The sequence below is a fragment of the Erpetoichthys calabaricus genome, chromosome 4 (genome assembly GCF_900747795.2).
Source record: "Erpetoichthys calabaricus chromosome 4, fErpCal1.3, whole genome shotgun sequence".
Classification (NCBI taxonomy): Eukaryota; Metazoa; Chordata; class Cladistia; order Polypteriformes; family Polypteridae; genus Erpetoichthys; species Erpetoichthys calabaricus.
This window is the reverse complement of record NC_041397.2, coordinates 198,762,225-198,780,729: the sequence shown is the minus strand read 5'-3', so window position 1 is coordinate 198,780,729 and position 18,505 is coordinate 198,762,225. Positions and strand designations below refer to the sequence as shown.

At 35.6% G+C, this 18,505-nt stretch overlaps 1 protein-coding gene across 2 annotated transcripts in view; it reads left to right on the top strand.

Annotated features, from left to right (window-relative positions):
* Positions 1 to 18,505, top strand: part of LOC114650491 (glycerophosphodiester phosphodiesterase domain-containing protein 5-like) — a 362,124-nt gene that overhangs the window by 295,747 nt on the left and 47,872 nt on the right. For both annotated transcript variants that reach the window (XM_028800153.2, XM_051927078.1), the window contains exons 5-9: positions 184 to 243; positions 4,257 to 4,355; positions 5,791 to 5,884; positions 13,256 to 13,401; positions 14,864 to 14,946. In XM_028800153.2, coding sequence (XP_028655986.1) covers positions 184 to 243; positions 4,257 to 4,355; positions 5,791 to 5,884; positions 13,256 to 13,401; positions 14,864 to 14,946 — 482 coding nt within the window. The remainder of the gene's footprint in view (positions 1 to 183; positions 244 to 4,256; positions 4,356 to 5,790; positions 5,885 to 13,255; positions 13,402 to 14,863; positions 14,947 to 18,505) is intronic.

The following is an 18,505-nucleotide window of genomic DNA, read 5'->3' as shown; positions in this document are numbered from 1 at the left end:
AAACCAAGCGTTTTATTTAGATACCTGACAGAATAAAATAATTTAGGTGGAAGCTGTTATTTGGTTTTAATTTTAAGTAAGTCAGAGCACTACCACTTAGAAAAAACATATAAAATTGTAGCTATAATCTGGGCTTCATTTCAAAGCTAACAAGCTAAATGTACATTTTGATTTTTTTTCCAGGTGTTAGCATTATGTCACATAGCTGTAGGTCAACAGCTCAATTTGCACTGGTTACACAAGGTAATTTTAAAATGTATTTTATATGTTTTTCTTGTTCTACTTTACAATTTTAAATACAATCAACAATATTAATCTCTGCAGCTTCATGCCTCTATGGTCCTAGGATTAAATTCTAAACTTAGGCACTGCTTGTTTGACATTGATTTTGGAATTTGAATGCATCTCCCTCGTTTTCATGCAAATACTCATTCAGCTAATTGTCAGTTCTGTATTGTTCTTACATAAATGTAGAAGTGTGTCTTTATGCATGCCCTTCGAGGACTTATTCACATTTGGTTCCTGTCTTGTGCTTAGTGCTAACAGCGTAGGTTTCAGCACTACACAACCTTGTAACGGAACAAACAGACTCAGAAGCTAGAGGGTGGGATGTATTTATACCAATACAGTCAGGTTTTTAGTGTCACTATTTTCGTGTGTTCAATGAACAGTTAAATTATTAATATGCATATGCTAATTAACGTGCAACACTTTGCCGTGTTCTAGCACCATGATTCAGAAATATGACAGCTTTATCCCCAAAGCTTCTGACTTCCTTACCTGAAAAATCTCAGAACATAGTTTTCACCAAACTTGGGCAAGGCCTTAATGCTTAGACTCCCAGTCCTCCTTGTATCTTTTTTTAAATACATACTATATATAGATAGCTACCTCGCTTTGACTTTTTAATGTATTCTGTTGGCATATTTTTCTTTACAGCCAGATAAGATGTTTCTTCACTCTGGTTGAAAATTATTCTTTCACTGTTGACTGCCTGCTTCAGAATATTCTTCCAATATGTTATGTTATAAATGACTTATCCTTTGCTTCAGGACCAAACAAAAATGGTCGTTATGTTCTTGTCTGTGGAGTGAAACAGTAAATATTTGTCTTTAATCTCTTGTACTGTCTTAACAAGTTAGTACTCTGCTTACATCTTTACTACAGTCCTTCATTTAAGATAAGTAGATTGAAAATGGCAGTTATGTGCAGATTACAGTTTCAGAAATTGTTTCATTCTCATGAAATTAATAGTTGTGGCACTCATCATTGGAGCATTGGAATTCATGAATAAAATAAATTGAGAAATATTTAGAACAATACCAAGTTAAAAAATGAGTATGGTAATTAAAGTTCACACTCTTAGGAATGGATTGTTTTAGGAATCTTATTAATCTCCATTCAATACCCAATATAAGAACACATCCAGCAAAGAAGAAAAAACCCTGGGGAACAACATGCAGTCAGACAGACAATATAAAAGGAACTATGCACATTACAGAAAAGTATTATTCACTGAATATTATAGCAATATGGTGATAGACTGCTGCCCTGTACAGGGGCTGTTTCCTGGATTGCGCACAGTGCTACAAGAATAGGTTGTGGCCACCATCACTCTGAATTGGATTAAGAAGTGTTGAGAATGTTATAATATGAAAGGCTTATGTCGTATATCATGGTATTCCCCTCTACTTACCCTTTACTTATTTTCTTCAGGAATAAGTATATTCACCAGGTTTGTTACCGGGTTGGTCTACTTTCACACCTTAAGATTAACACACATACACATAGATATACACATACACACACATCCTAACCACAAAATTACTGTATGAATGGCATATACACAGCCTGTTATTCTCTAGCGCTTTAACCCACACAAGTATCGCATGAATAACACACGTACAGTCCGTCATTCCCTAGTATTCCAAGAGACTTACTTATCATAGGCACGAACAACAACAATGTCTTATATATACAGTATACCTCAGACCTAAATGTTATTTGTGGTCTCCAAGAATATGCTCAGACATACAAAGCATTAGCATCATTGGCTATAGGGCTTTACTTTAGCACACTGTTCACTATTGGACAGACCTCTTCATCCTCAGCCAGTAAACCTCACTGTTTGGATCATATGGCACTTCCTTATTGCTCCAGATGCTCTAAATATTTATCTTATTACTTCAATCACTCTAGATATAAAGAGAAAGTTTAGAAGTTAAAAATAACTTGGCATTTTCTTAAGAACAATAATACCAGTAGATAAAAACATAAAAGAAAATGTAGATAGCAAGGTCTGGATATATGTAGTCTTTAGAAAAAGCTTATGAAAAAGTGTCAAAGGTGAATTAAAGATATCAAATATGAATGCCCCAGGGTAGCATTGATTTAGCAATTAATATTGCTCATGAATGAGATTGTTTAGCTGACGATCAGAAGGAAACGGTCACACATCCTTTAATGGTCTTCAACACCTTTTCAGTGTGTTTTACAATATTTTCCCTGTCTTCATTTTGCCATTATCTAGTTCTGGAATTATTTAGGCATCACTTCAAAATCATGTCACCTCATTGTGCAGCATCATTTTATGAGAAATTGCCTTCTTTTATAATTTAGTTCTTGGAAAAGACATGGCTCTGGATGTTATTTCCCCATATAAGGTCTGGGCTATGTATACACTGCAACATGGTCCTAGTTTACATGAAAAATTAGCCACTGATTTGTATTTTGTCTAAATACTGTGTATTTGTGTGTTATTTGGCCACTTACCTATATTTATCAAATTCATCTCTTAATAATAATTAAAAGTTATTTTTCCATCTATGAATCCAAAAGGCTTAATCTGATGGAGTGAATGATGACTGATCAAGTAGTTGAAGGCACCAACATGTTTATTTATGACCAAATTTTTTACAACCTTAACACTAGAATCCCTGAAGCCTACGAAAAAGGTTGTAATGCCGGGTTCCACCTTAAATTCCTTTGCACCTCATCATCAGCACTTTTGTTTTACAAATGTGTCAATCAGCACTGGCAGCAGGCAGCCTGCTCACTCATCCCCCACCGGCAGTCTGTGACCAGGTGAGCTGTGGAAAAGTCCCTTACTGATTTTAACTGATGCACTGTACAGTTGATGATAAAAAAAAAAAAGTTTCCAAATTCAGTTTCTTGATAAGTGTCTTAAAATTACCAGTAGATGCTAATGCCTTGTTATATGATAACTGCTCATAATTGCGCATACTCCTATAATCCCTTTAAGGAGGGATTTATTTGAAACACAATTAGCAGGAATAATTCTAACATGATAGGTTCAGAGAATTTAACACACCTAAAAGCAATGGGAATAATGATGTTATAACAGTGACATAAATGTTTCTCACATTTACCAATAGATATTTAAAATATACATTTATGACACAGGTTCACAATACTGATAGCAGAAATAAATAGTACTTTCTTCATGCATCTTTACCAGTCTCATTAAATTTGTTGAAAAGATACTACAGTATACTCATTCTATTTGGACTGTATGCATTTTATACATAAATTCAACAACAAATCTTCACAAAAAATGTTCTTATGGTTTCAAATGGGATACTGAAATCATAACTTGACTGACACAAAGGGATTTAAATTATTTAGAAGGTTGTTAGAGTCATGAAGGTTGAACAAGACTTGTGAAAATGATAGAAGCCATTTGTGAGTTAATAATACTAGAACAATAAAATCATCCTTGTATATCATTATTAAAATGTATAGCAGGGAGCAGTAGTCTGAATTGAATATGGCACATCAGAGACCTATAATGTATATTTTAATACCAGTCTATATTACTTCCATCCTCATAAAGGAACATAATCACGGGTACGACCTAACTTACTGTGATCTTGCTGAAAATGCATAAAATGTTTACTAAAAGGGTAGATTGCATTAAATATTTATATCTTACAAAGAACGAAAGAACATTCATGAAGAAAAGTTTGAGATGGTAACAACTCTCAACTAACAGAAACCACAGGGTGGCCCCAGTCTAAAATTCAGTAATCTCAAAAGTACTGCAAAAAATGAAGTTGCAAATTACTACAGGATTAATAGCTGCAGCTGAGACACTTATTTTCTGCTCCTGATTAGTTTCCCAGTTACAACATCATTTATGTTATTGGTTTCTTTTCATTATTCACAGGATTCTCAGAACCATTTTAACTAACTAATAAGAAACATGTTGTATTGATTACTTGCTTTTCTTTCCCCAGATTGGAGTCACAGCTGCCCTTATAACAACTCTTATAGCACTGGTGTCTGTGGAGCAACTCTGGAAGGAGGAGTGGGGCATTTTACTTATATCATTCCAAGTGGGTGCCCCTCCGTGTTTGAATTCTATCATTAAGAAATGACATCTAAAGAGAAACAATTTCCTTGTCAGAAGTAAACAAGTGGTTCTGTTACTGTCTTATTGCTGCTCAATTGTAGTTGTTGCCATGTGGATAGTGAGCAAAATGAAATCAGATACAGTGATCCCTCGCTATATCGCGCTTCGCCTTTCGCGGCTTCACTCTATCGCGGATTTTATATGTAAGCATATTTAAATATATATCGCGGATTTTTTGCTGGTTCGCGGATTTCTGCGGACAATGGGTCTTTTAATTTCTGGTACATGCTTCCTCAGTTGGTTTGCCCAGTTGATTTCATACAAGGGACGCTATTGGCAGATGGCTGAGAAGCTAGATTGCTTACTTTTCTCTCTCTCTTGCGCTGACTTTCTCTGATCCTGACGTATGGGGATTGAGCAGGGGGGCTGTTCACACACCTAGACGATACGGATGCTCGTCTAAAAATGCTGAAAGATTATCTTCACGTTGCTATCTTTTGTGCAGCTGCTTCCTGAAACGACATGCTGCACGGTGCTTCGCATACTTAAAAGCTTGAATGGCACGTATTGATTTTTGACTGAAAAACAAACTCTGTCTCTCTCTATCTCTCTCCCTCTCTCTCTCCCTGCTCCTGACGGAGGGGGTGTGAGCTGCCGCCTTCAACAGCTTTGTGCCGCGGTGCTTCGCATACTTAAAAGCCAAACAGCCCTATTGATTTGTTTGCTAGAGATTGTTTTCTGTATCTATGTGACATTCTGTGCTCCTGACACGCACTCCTTTGAAGAGGAAGATATGTTTGCATTCTTTTAATTGTGAGACAGAACTGTCATCTCTGTCTTGTCATGGAGCACAGTTTATACTTTTGAAAAAGAGACAAATGTTTGTTTGCAGTGTTTGAATAACGTTCCTGTCTCTCTACAACCTCCTGTGTTTCTGCGCAAATCTGTGACCCAAGCATGACAATATAAAAATAACCATATAAACATACTTCGCGGATTTTCTTATTTCGCAGGTGGCTGTGGAACGCAACCCCCGCGATGGAGGAGGGATTACTGTATCCTAATTTCAAGTTTTATCATCCAAAATTTTCTTTTCAGTCAGACCATGCACCTCTAAGCTTTAAAATGCACCCCTGTAGCTTACCACTGACCTCAGTAACAAGTTTATTTAATTAAGACAAAACATTTACAGTAAAGACATGCATTGATGTCACTCTGTGTTTTAGATATTGGAATAAACATGAATTGCTTTTATCTAATTGCTTATAATACGTAATGTGTGTAATCTTAGAGATTGAAATACAAACATTTAAATGATGCCTAATTAGTGATGCAGTGTTTTGTCTCAATACAGAAAAAGTGACATGATGATGGAAAATACACTGATTTTTGTTTTGCTCATTTTGATTTCCTTGCAGGCCACAGGTCCTTTCTTGCATATGGGAGCTGTAGCTGCAGCTACAATACTTGCCTGGTTAGTAGCTGGCCAGTTTGCGCGAGCAGAGAAAACTAGTAAGTAAAATTATTAAGAAATGAGAATATGCATGTAGACATTTTTAGAAACTTGAAATATTTGGTTATAATTTTTAATATTGATAAAGAAAAAAATGGTAAGGAAAATAAATGCCTTTACCCAAAATGTTGAATAGATTTATTGCTTTAATTGTGAAGCCATTTCTTTTACATTACAGTGAATAAAGATACCCTGGTTTCTCATCTTGCAAAGGCCATTTTAGCTCATCCATGCATCACTTCTTTGGGGAAAAACAAATATATATATTTTTTTTTTCAAATAATTCCAGTGACATTTTATTTCAGTTAACAGCATCAGCATAATCACCCATGGCAAAATTTAAATTTGGGGCTGTTGTGTGCGAGATCCATTAATGCTTTATCTCTCTAAGAATTGTTTTTTTTAAAATAAGCAAATACTGTAGCCATGACATTTAGTTGCATTAAATAATAATTCTAATAACTTCAATATGTTTGTTTTTTTCCCAATATTCCAAGTGTAAGATAAATTAATAATACTTGTAAATGTATGTGAACATATTGTATTGAGTGTGTTGTTTTGAAATTTTATATCTAAACACTTAGTGAAATCAGATCACTTTATATAGCTACTGATGTTATGCAGAGTTCTTCCCTTGTTTAAAAAAAGGTGACTCTTGTATATTATTTTCTCCATTCACTATATTTTAGGTTTGTTTATTCTTACTTCAGTATTTTATGCTCGTTATTTTAAATTCCCTGGCTACATTTTACAAAATAATGTAATTACACTTGTAATAATGTAACTGTTGTGTTCAGATTTGTTACTAACAGTGTTTTTGCCATACGCAAATTATCTAAAAAGCAGTATAAATTTTTTTTTTCCTCACCAAAAAATCTGTTACCTAATTTCAAATAGTTGGCATATATCTGTTTTTATTAAACATTCGTTTAATCAGACTTACTCTTCAACACATCTCTGTATCATTAAGTAAATTCCAGTATACTTTATCTTCTCAGTTTCCCTCCATCTGTCCTCAGTGAATCCTCCAAGCCCCCACATATTTTTTATATTCATTTTGTCCAGTTCAGGACGTTCTGAGATTTTCTTTCATCGGTATCAGCACCACTGGTATTTGTAGAGTACAGACGTTCAGACTACTTCATGACTTTCTAAAGAGTTCATTTCAGATGTTGACCGATTCTTCAGTTTGGGTTCTGTAGTGTGGGTAAGCCATTCCAAAGCTCCACACTTCTTTCATTTCAAAGTAGACGTTCTTCTTTGTTATACATTGTTTTTTTTCTGTACCTGTTGCACATCAGCTTCAGCTTATGGATAAAAGGCCTGGTATCATCTTACATTTCACTTTTGAATTGTCTTTCCAGAGAATATTGTTTGAAGGATGCTAGTGATGAACTTTGCCAATTTAAAAAGAAAATGTTCATGTTATAGCCCACATCCCAATAAGAATCCATGCCGGCTCTTTGCAGAGTGCATATCAAAACAATAATTATTCCACAATACCATGTGTAAAGGCCAGCCCTAACACAGACTGGCGTAGGATATGGGTTCAAAGCACACAGGCGTTTTATTTTCTTTTTCTTCACTTATGGGCAACGCCTTCCTTGTTCCTACAAGCACAACACAGTCTTAAGCACAAACACACCTTAAACAAATCATTTTCCTTCTCTTTCTTTCTCCTCCACTCTCCCTCCGGCAAGCTTCGTCCTTCTCCTCCCGATTCTGGTTCCCGGAGTAACGACTGCTTGCTCTTTTTATAACGCCCCTGGAAGTTCTCCAGGTGCTCATTGACCTACTTCCGGCAGCACTTCCGGGTATGGCGTAAGAACTGCCCAAGAGGGCTCAGCAGCTGTTGCAGCACCCCGTGGCAGCCCCCCCAGATCCCAACAGGGCTTTGACCAACTCCCATGATGCCCTGCGGGAGTTCGAGGCACCACTGCAACTCACGGGGGCTGCCATCTAGCGGTCTGGGGAAAGTACCATTCTGGATAGGTAGGCTCCCCCAGTCCTTCCAGCATGGAGACATCCCGGCCATCTGTCACACATGCAAAATACATCTTATTTGCAAACAGAGTTAAGTATGAAAACGTAGTCATTTTTTTATTGATTACTATAATTAACTATCAATTTTATTTACCTTTTTAGCTAATTGCCTTATGTAATGGTAGTAACACAGACTGAGCAGCCAGTTACGTAAGATGGTGAAGAACGTTTGTGTGAGGCCAATGTTTTCTTTGTTGGATGTGATTCCTCATTCTGTACATTTCTCAATAAGTGCCATTTCTTTGAATGCAATCAACTCTTATTGTGTGTAACATACAGTATTGTGCTGCAGCTTCAGTCTTGCAAATTGATTTTCAAACTAGATTTTGTGTGTTGAACTTTCATTAATGGCAAATAATACTTTGTTTATGGTACAGAGAACCACAAATAAATACAGTACCAGTAAACATAGCCCAAATGTGTTGTATAAATTGTATTTAACACAAAGTACATATTATTTATTTGGTACTTTCTGTATATTACAATTTCTTGAATATTTTCTTTTGTTTGTTTATTTTAATGCCCAGATCACAAACAGGAGAAGTGTCTTGCTCAAGATCACAAAGCGAGTTGCAGGCAGAGATTGAAGTGGCCTTGTGAATGAATTATAAGTCCAGTGCTCAATCCAATTTTTATCAAAGTGCTTCAACTCATGCGTATTCCATACACAGAACACTCTCTACTTCACTTACTTGAAGTTCCCTTTTAGTTTTTCGACTGCCTTGAATCCTAACTTGGCATGTGCTAAAAATTATTTTGACACTTGCATAATTTTAAATTCTGCTCTAGCAATTATAAGAATCACAAGTTAATTGTTATTGATTAATTAATAGTTTTACTAATCATCTCTTTTATACCCACCATGATCAGTAAGCTGCAAAATAAAATACTTTAAACTATGCTTATTATTAGAAAGACCATAAACAATAATTTTTAATGCAAATAGGCAATTTCTAGTACTTAGACTTATCTATTTATACTTATTTATATGCTGAGCTATTCTAGACAGTCTTATGTGAATAAATGAAGCGTAGCAGCAGGGGATCAAGCAGTACTGATTATAATCACTGTATGCACAGTTTTCTGAAGGGACACAGTATAATTTATTCATTTAGCAAAAAGTAATGGCTGACATATTTTCTATTAAGATAGCAAAACACCATTTTGCTGTTCTCTGTGATTTGGTCCAGAAGCCCTTCAGACTGTGTATATTGTGGATCCTCAGGATCCTTTCCTTAGCTCTCTGTATCATTTTCAAGAGAGAAAAGAATTGTAGTATGTTTAGCATAACACTAAATCTTCTTTAGCATCTTTGTACCACAGAAACAGATTGATGAATATTCATATTTGGGATTTACTAAAATGTAGAATGTACCAAAAACATTTATCATATTAATCACAGCAGGTAGTTTTTTGATAATCTGGAAGTTGCCTTACATCTCATAAGTATTTTTTTTTCAACTTCTTGCTTTTAAGCACCTTTCCTTTAATTATACTTAAACAAGAAATTCTCTAATTTGGTGGTTCTTATCTTAGATAGTAATAGGTTGGTGTACCTTGGTGTTGAATAATAAACATGTTATGATAAAGATCTGATATTGGTGGAACCTTTGTCTTCGGATGCCGTTAGCACATCACATTTAATAGCCAATTGTGAAAAATTTGCAACAGTTATTTTCAATATGACAACATGAAACGCCAAAAAAGTCCACAAAATTGTCCATGATCTCAAAGTGTTTTGAATTATAATTTAAGTGAAGCAATCTCATTAGTAGTAACTCTTGCTAAATAATAAAAGAACTATACAGATGCAGCCCTTGAATCTACGTTTTTTATTTTGATTAGATTTAATTTGGGAATATTTATTGGAAGTTGGTTATGCATGGCTAAGGTTGGCCACCAGTAGGCAGCTGAAATAGCAGTTGGCTGTTTCCCAAACATGCCGTATTAATTAAAATAATGTTAATTTTCTAGGCAAATCTGTATACCTATTTTACTACATTACTGTTTTTGTTTTTTAGTTTGTTAAATTAGTTTAGTTTAAGCTATATGCATATTTCACAATGACTGACCTGCATGAAGTTTTGTTTTTATTGTTGCATGATACTGATAAATAAATTATTTAAAGTAGCTTTTCAAGGCTGAACACTTACTGTTTGGGGAGCAAAAGGTACAACAGATCCCAGGCTTAGACATAGAGACACGTTTCAAAAAGGCACAAAATCTCAACCAAAGCCAACCTGCAGTTAAAACCTGGTAAAATCTTGCATTTACATGTAAAAAAAATACACAACAATGTTGCTTAGAGTAAATTTGGGACTTTATTCTATGAAAATATATTATAGCATGGGAGTTTGCAGTAAATTTTACAGGAGGGGGCAAAATGTTCTGTGAATCACAAAATTAACTTAATAGTCTTAATGCTGTGTATGTTTGGTTGCAGTACGAAAGTATACATTTTAGTATACAGTTTCGTGTGCCAATTATGTTTCCTTCCAAACTAGCATTGGCATGTAGATGGGGATGGCGAAGATATAGTTAACACTGTGCTTGTCCACTATCTTTGTAAACATATGCATTTACTAAAGGGGCCAAAATAATAGCAAAATATCTAAGACACAACACTATTATGAAACAACAGAGGCATGAAACACAGTCCTGTGAACAGCTGGGAGACAACTGCCTGTAGCATGACTTCATCCTATCTGGACTGGCAAGAAATTTCTATATTTTGCTGGCACACGTTTTCTTTAAATTTTTTTTTGAATGCAGATTCAGAACAATGATTTTTAATGTGAATAGTGAATTTTGGATATAAATATTCAAGAGTCATATCAACAAAATTTTGGATAGAAATTATATATCACAAAGGATTGGTATACAGTTTTAAAGAAACAATTAAAAAAGAAAAGTTTGAATTTATGGACAGCATTATGTAAATAAAAGATTGTATACTTGTTTGTGTTGCAGTCATAATTCAAAGGGCACAAAAGATATTGATATAAATCTTTTTCTTAACATTATCTTTTAAAATATGAAGATATCCCTCCTCTCGTACTGCTTTTCTTTAATGTAAATACACAATCATTTTTTAAATATTGTGATGATGTCTTTGTCCTGTAAGTAAGGTGGGGAAAAATTTCAATAAACTTGTCAGTCTAAACTGATCTAGGAAATACACCTGGGTCTTCAAAAGGCTATAAATGACATCAAATGAATTTTGGAGCTATGTGAACATTTTAACATTGCCACAACAAATTATTGAATTATTGAATTCAATTCATACATCTCTAAAATTTTAATTCCCCTTTTATTTTCAATGTCTAAGATTAATAATCAAAAAAGTAATATTTGTTATTGTGGCCAGACATATATTTCTAAGAACAAACTCTTCATTGAAGTGAAAGTGCAGAAATTCCCAATTTAAATAAGCACAGGGTCTCCTAAGGGCTGTATAGTGTCTCATTTTTTGGACCTCAGGTAATCCATATGTTAAACTGCTGATGAGCAGTCTCCGTAATCTCAGTCTCAGTACTCTGGAAAGTGTGGAAATGGCCGTGGATATCTGGAGACATTCCTCACAACCTACACACCTGGTTCTACTGTGAACAAGGTGAAATCATTTAAATATTTTGGTATCACTCACACTCTGACCTGGGAAGAAGATATAATTTCTTTTATCAACTTAAAAAGTATAACCTGTCCAAATCTGTGCTGGTACAGTTTGATTGAGATGTCTTTAAAAGCATCCTCACTTGCTCAATAAAACAATGCTATGGCAGTGCATCTGCTCACTTGTAGGCCTGAAACTAGTTTCTGTTGAGGACCTGTATACATCACTGGTCAGGAAATGTACCACAAAAATAATCAAAGACTACACTCCAATTGGATAACCATCTCTTTCAGTTATTTCCAACAGAGGCACTGAAAGCAAGAACTATTAGACATAAATTGTTTGCTTCTTTCTGCAGTCACTGTGGTTAATCACTGCCTCTGATTCATCTTTATTTTTTCCTGATCTCCAAACCCCTCCATTCAATCTAAACATACAATGTGTTATTATTCACTACTGCTATATATTGCATATTATTGTAATTGTATCATGTATTGTATATCGTTGTTTATTGTATTTATTTTATGTGTATAAATGTAACACTGGGAGAAATTACTGCTAACATTGTTATTGGGCAGTGAAGTTCCAAGTTATTTTTGATTTGATATACTTTTTTAATCCCTGAAGGGAAATTGACCAACATTTACAGTATAATGAGTTGTTAAATGTGTAGAGTTGAGCCTTTTCTTATAATTTAATCTATTTCAAGGGAGTATCCTTCTGCTGAAGTGCAACAGAAGTGGAATCTACGAGCCAATGAATTAACATTAAAACCCCTTTTAAATAGTGTACTTGCAGCTTTTAGGAGGTTCAGATTCAATCATCAACCTGTCCACAGACAGCTCATTACAATTCTGGTGGTTTTGAGAGGTGACATACAGTATGAGTTAAAAAGTCTGTTTTGTAAGAATTGTTTTAGGATGTGAAGATTAAAGACCCAGAATTTACCATGGTACTGCTTGAACTGAATAATGTTATTTACTTATTTAACCTAGCAGAAGAGTTGCCAAAAAGGTCCTTTTGATGAATGAAGCACAGTACATGATTTGAGATTCATAGTAATAAATTATTTTTCAACTTGGCTGTCAAAATTTAAAAATTAAATACATTTAATAGGTAGAAATAATATTTCCCTCAGAATGTATGCAATTTAAATAAAAAAAAAAATAAATTAAAATATTTACGTTAATATTATTAAAAAATACTTTTAATTTAACTTTTTTATGTATAGTGAAATTCAGTTTTTGCTGTAATCTTTTTATGATGCATTAGTAAGTACTGCCTGCTAGGTGCAAAGTTAAAATTAAAGTATAAAATAAAAATGTTACATGCTTATATTTAACTATCAACTCTGCTGTTAGATGATAATATAACATTTCCAGCCAATAATTACTTTTCTCCTAGGTTTTGTCTAAATTGCATAAATGCGAAGGAGTCTAATTTATAAATCTGCTTGTCTAGCTAATGAAGTTAAAAGTGAATTTACTATACCATTTGTTTGTGGTTCTGCAAAATGTATTAATGATTAAGATATTGTGGGTCACTATAATGTACGCCATTATATGCATTATTTCAGTAATTTAATTTACTCCATATATTTTTAGTGAAACCAAATTAATTAAAAAAAAAGCTAAGGTAATTAGTATGTTCAAGTAGAATTTGTTCTACTGTATATTAAAGTAATATTAAATAGATAAGTGGTTTTTTTTTTTAGTGTTTCAGGCAGTTTTACTGATCACATATCTAGGAATTATAGTATCACTGTACCTGGTACCCCTCACCATCACATCACCATGTTTAATGGAGAAGAAAAATCTTGGACCAAGACCTTCAATCTTTGGCCATAGGGGAGCACCAATGGTGTGTATTTATTTGTAAATTATGGAGACAGAGCTATTTGTATCATTTGTGTCATTTTAATAAATGTAATTTACTGAACACAAACTGCAAAGTGACTTAGAAATGTTTAAATAATGTTAACACATCCAAATATATATTTTCTTCAATTGGTGCATTTAGCAGATGTTTAGTGGCAATTTTCATTTAAAACTTAAATTCATACTGTTTGCATGTGTGATACTGTGAATTCTTCCATGATCAGTATGTAAATAAAAGCTTCCAATGTGTGATAAATGAGTCAGTATAAAATAGATATTATCTTCTACGTATCTTTTTAGATAGTCACTTATATTTTTTAATGAGACACAATAATTTTGTTTACTGTACATTAATATCTGTACTAATTCACTTATCCAGCAGTAGGAAACATGCGGACCTCCAATCTTCAAACAAAGGTGGTGTTCTTTTTACTTCTCATTATCACAAAGTGCACAGACACTGCCCATATTTGCCATGTCTGCATTATGTATCTTACAGTTGATACACATCTTACTGGTCTGAGCAATGCATTTCACTCTCGGCAAATGTCACAGCTGTTCATTTCCTTTCAGCTATGGTACTTGCCCACACTGCTGTTTGCCATGAGATGGAACTGAGGCCTGGATATTTTTCCAAAGTAGCCACAGGAGCACATATGTCATAAACTCTCAACTTAAGACCAAGATTAAGGTTCAGGGCCTAGTGGTTAGCAAGGTTTTGCATGAGAGATGGACATCTCCCAAAAGTGACATACATTTTTGAAAGCAGGTGTCTGGCTTTTGTTTAGCTCACAACAGAGTTGATGAAAGTGCACCACTGTTGAGTAACTTACAGTTAGGTTGTTGTTATCATAGTTGGGAAAAGAATCGCAACATTTACAAATTGTTATTGTAGGAAATGACAAAAGTGGCTCAGAGAATGGAAAGGTGAAGAAAGACAATGTAGGTAATTCTAGAAATATAAATCATGCATTAGAGGGATTGTGATGACTTATGGGTCCTTTGCAATAAACCTGTTTTGCTGCAGATTAGATTTTAACTGTTAAACATATGTCCTGGTCACTGTGACTAACACTGTAATAGTCCACTATACAGTAAACAACAATAAAGCTCAATGGCTAAAAGTATTGAATTTTCATACATTTACAGTATACAAGGGGACATTTGTAAAAGAACAATATAGATACATGGAATTATTGTACCTGAAGTTGAGTTTTCATATTCGTCTATACATGTCATTTTTTTGTGTAGTGTGTGTATTTTTTTTCACATAAGTCTTGGGCTTCTGAAATTATTTGAAAGGCTAAAATGTATACTTGGTAATGCTAATGTTTTGATGAAAGCTATTTCATTTTAACATGTACTTCCATTTTTTCATTAGAATATTTTTTTCCTCAGTCCCATAAGTATCATATTTAAGTTATTAATGTTTTTGTCCATCTAAGCTTGCTCCAGAAAATACTTTGATGTCGTTCCAAAAAGCAGTTGAACTGAAAGTGAGTGGACTTCAAAGTGACGTTCAAATCAGGTAGGAATCTAATGATTTATAATAAAATACAAAGTATGCATTGTTTGTAATATATTTAGTATGGATAGATTAAAACTGTACTGACCTTTTAGTTTTTATATATTTAACTGTCATGCTATTCATATGCATCTTTTTAATATTTTTTTTCTCACCAACATCTGAGAGAAACATTTTAAAACTGTTTGTGTTCCAGTGCCCGAAAGTAAAGAAGCTATTACTTCTTGAGTAATTTGGATTGCATGTGTTAGGAATATTCTAGGATTTAAAAGAAAACTATAAAATAAATCAATCATTACATATTGTGTGGTTTCTGAACTCTTTTGGGATCCCCCTGCAACAGGATATGGGAATGCATTTCGAAACACTTTTATTGGGTAAATATGGTCTGGGATGTAGAGCAATTCTGCAAGGCCTGTCCCAACTGTCAAATAGTTTCCACTCACAGACCTGCCAGGGCACCCCTTGTACTGATGCCTATTTTAGATGTTCCCTTTAAGAGGGTGGGATTAGATATTGTTTCCAGGAGTAAAAGTGGCTTTCAGTATATGCTCGTGTTAGTCAATTACACCTCAAGATACCCAGAAGTAGCCGTGTTGCGGTGGGTGGACACCCGAACTATTGAAAAAGCTCTCTCAGAGATGTTAATGCGTATTGGTATCCCTCGTGAGATTTTGACTGATCAAGGCACACCCTTTATCTCGCATCATGAGGAAACTATGCAAAAGTTTTGCAATTAAGCAGTTACATTCCACAGTTTATCATCCACAGACAAATGGCCTGAATGAATGATGTAATAAAACCCCAAAATAGGTGATTTGCCGGGTGGCCCATGATGACCTGACCTCCTGGGATACAGTAGTGCCTTTCCTCCTGCTTGATGTCCGAGAGTCCCTGCAACCATCCATCAGGTTGAGTCCTTTCAAACTATTATTTGGTCGCCGACCACGCTGGGTATTAGACATTTTTCGGGAAGAATGGACAGGGACTCGCGAGACACACTGTGGGGGAGGATTTGTTGACTGAGTTGTTTTGCAGTAAGAACAGATTGTCGTCTGTTGCGGTGGAGCATCAGCAGCATGAGCATGAGGCACAAAAATGTAATTATGACAAGACGATTAAACTTTGAGAGTTTAAAAAGGGGGATTGGGTGCTGGTGTTGATTCCATCGGATCCGCATAAATTTCGGGCTATGGGGTTGGGTTCAACAGTCATAGAAGAGCGTATATTCCCCATGAATTATAAAGTTAGGATTCCAGGGCAGCGGAAGCCCATACAGGTTTTGCATATTTACCTGCTGAAGGAGTGACATGAACCGTGCAAGGTCATGGTCATGTCTGCAGCGGTCCGTCAGATGGAAGTCGCTATAGGCAAGGATTTAACTGACACTCAGAAAGCGGAATTGCTATTGACGATCGAGAGAAACTCTGATGTCTTTTTGGCCGCACCTGGCCAGGCAACAATTGCAGAACACAAGATCATAACTCTACCTGGTGTTACTGTGCAGGCGCCCCCATATTGCCTGTCAGAAGCGACAAGGAAGTTGATACACAAAGAAGTACAGCAGATACTTGAGTTAGGTGTGATTCGTCCGAGCAAAAGCGAGTGGCAGAGCCCAACTGTACTTGTCTCAAAGCCAGATGGTTCTCTTCCATTCTATATTAATTTTAGGCGTTTGAATAAGATTTCCAAGTTTCAAGAATGAGGTGTTGGAGAAGCTCAGGCAGGCCTCATATATTTCCTCCCTAGACCTTACGAAGGGATATTGGCAAGTGCCCTTGGAGGAGTCTAGTTGTGAGAAGACTGCATTCACCTCTCTGGACCGGCTGTTTGAATTTATGGCACTCCCTTTTAGTCTCCATGGCGCACCGTTGACCTTTCAGCAGGTGATGGACCAAATCCTTCGTCCCCATTCCGCGTACACGGGTGCCTATCTTGATGATATTGTCATTTTCAGTAATAATTGGGAATCCCATCGCTTCAACCTTCGGGCAGTGCTTGACAGTTTGTGGTTAGCGGGGTTGACAGCTAAACCTAAGAAGTGCAAGCTGGATACGTCGCAAACCCATTTTCTGGGCTATTCCATGGGGAAGGGTTTTCTCAAGCCTCAAATGGACAAGGTGGGCGAGGTGCTTGCGTGCCTCCGTCACGAAAGGCAGGTTCGTGCCTTCCTCGGGCTCGTGGGATATTATAGGCAGTTCATTCCCAATTTTGCGGATTAGGCCACCCCCTCTGACTGACTTGACAAAAAGCAGAAAGAATCGTAGTGTTGTCTGGACCGACGCCTGTGACATAGTCTTCTCTGACCTAAAAGTTGCTTTATCCTCGTTCCTGGATCTGTGCAATCTGGACTTTTCGAAGGAGTGTTTAGTGATTAAGTAGGCGGTGGAGGCCCTCTGTTACTACCTCTGGAGACAATGGTTTACCCTGGTGACTAACCACTCCCGTTTCAGTGGCTGTACAAACAGAAGGAACCCCCAGCTCACTCTGAGGTCTATTAGTTTAACACTAGAATCCGTGAAACCTATGAAAAATCTTGTAATCCCGGCCCACCTTAAATTCCTTCAAACCTCTCCATCAGTGTCTTTTGTTTTGTAAATGTGTTGATCAGCACAAGCTGCAAGCATCCGGCTAACTCAGGCAAAAAGTTCTCCCAGCCCAAGCAAAAGTTCCTTATCAGCATTTGAGGTGCCTGGAGTTGTATAGGGTAAATAATACAGTATATTTTTATTTGGAATACATATGCATGCATTTCATGCGTGTTCCGTGCCTGCAAAGATCTGGGTAAGTGTAGGATGAAAGGAAATGTGATGCAAGAAATGCTGAACACATACTGTACCTAAAGCAGAAACTTTTTCCATGTTCTACTAATAATGACATGAAGTGTAATGTATGAAGACTTTAATGTATGAAGACTTTAGTCCAAATACCAAATAAAAACGTGCGCTTTTATTCAAGAATATAACCAAAGTAAAAAAAAAATAATAATAATTTGATTTACATGTTGCTGTCAATGAGTTACAAACCCAAGCTCAAATGTTAATCGACAGAGAGCTAATACACATTCTTGGATGGTGCAGAGGTAAGAACTGCTGCCTTTGAGTCTGTAACACCTGGTGTAAATTTTGACTACTTGTAAAACTTACCGCTTTTTTTTATTATTCAGTTTTATTGTCAATGTCAATTTATTTATATAGCACATTTAAAACAACATAGGAATGCTGTGGCCAAAGTGCTTTACAATAAAAGTAGAAAAAAAACATGCAATTAACAAATATTACATAAATACAAATAAAATAAATGAACATAAATAAATAATAAATAGAAGTAAGATTACATAATCACAATGAGGAAACCATCAGTATTACTGAAGGTCACGGAAAGCAAGTGAATAGAAATGAGTCTTTAATCTTGTTTTGAACAGTTCATTTATAGATGACTCCTTTATGTAATGAGGTAAAGAGTTCCACAGGCGAGGAGCAGCAGTTGCAAAAGCCCTGTCCCCCTTAGTTTTACACTTGGTACAAGGGACAACGTTGTCTCTTGTTGTCCCTCATACCAA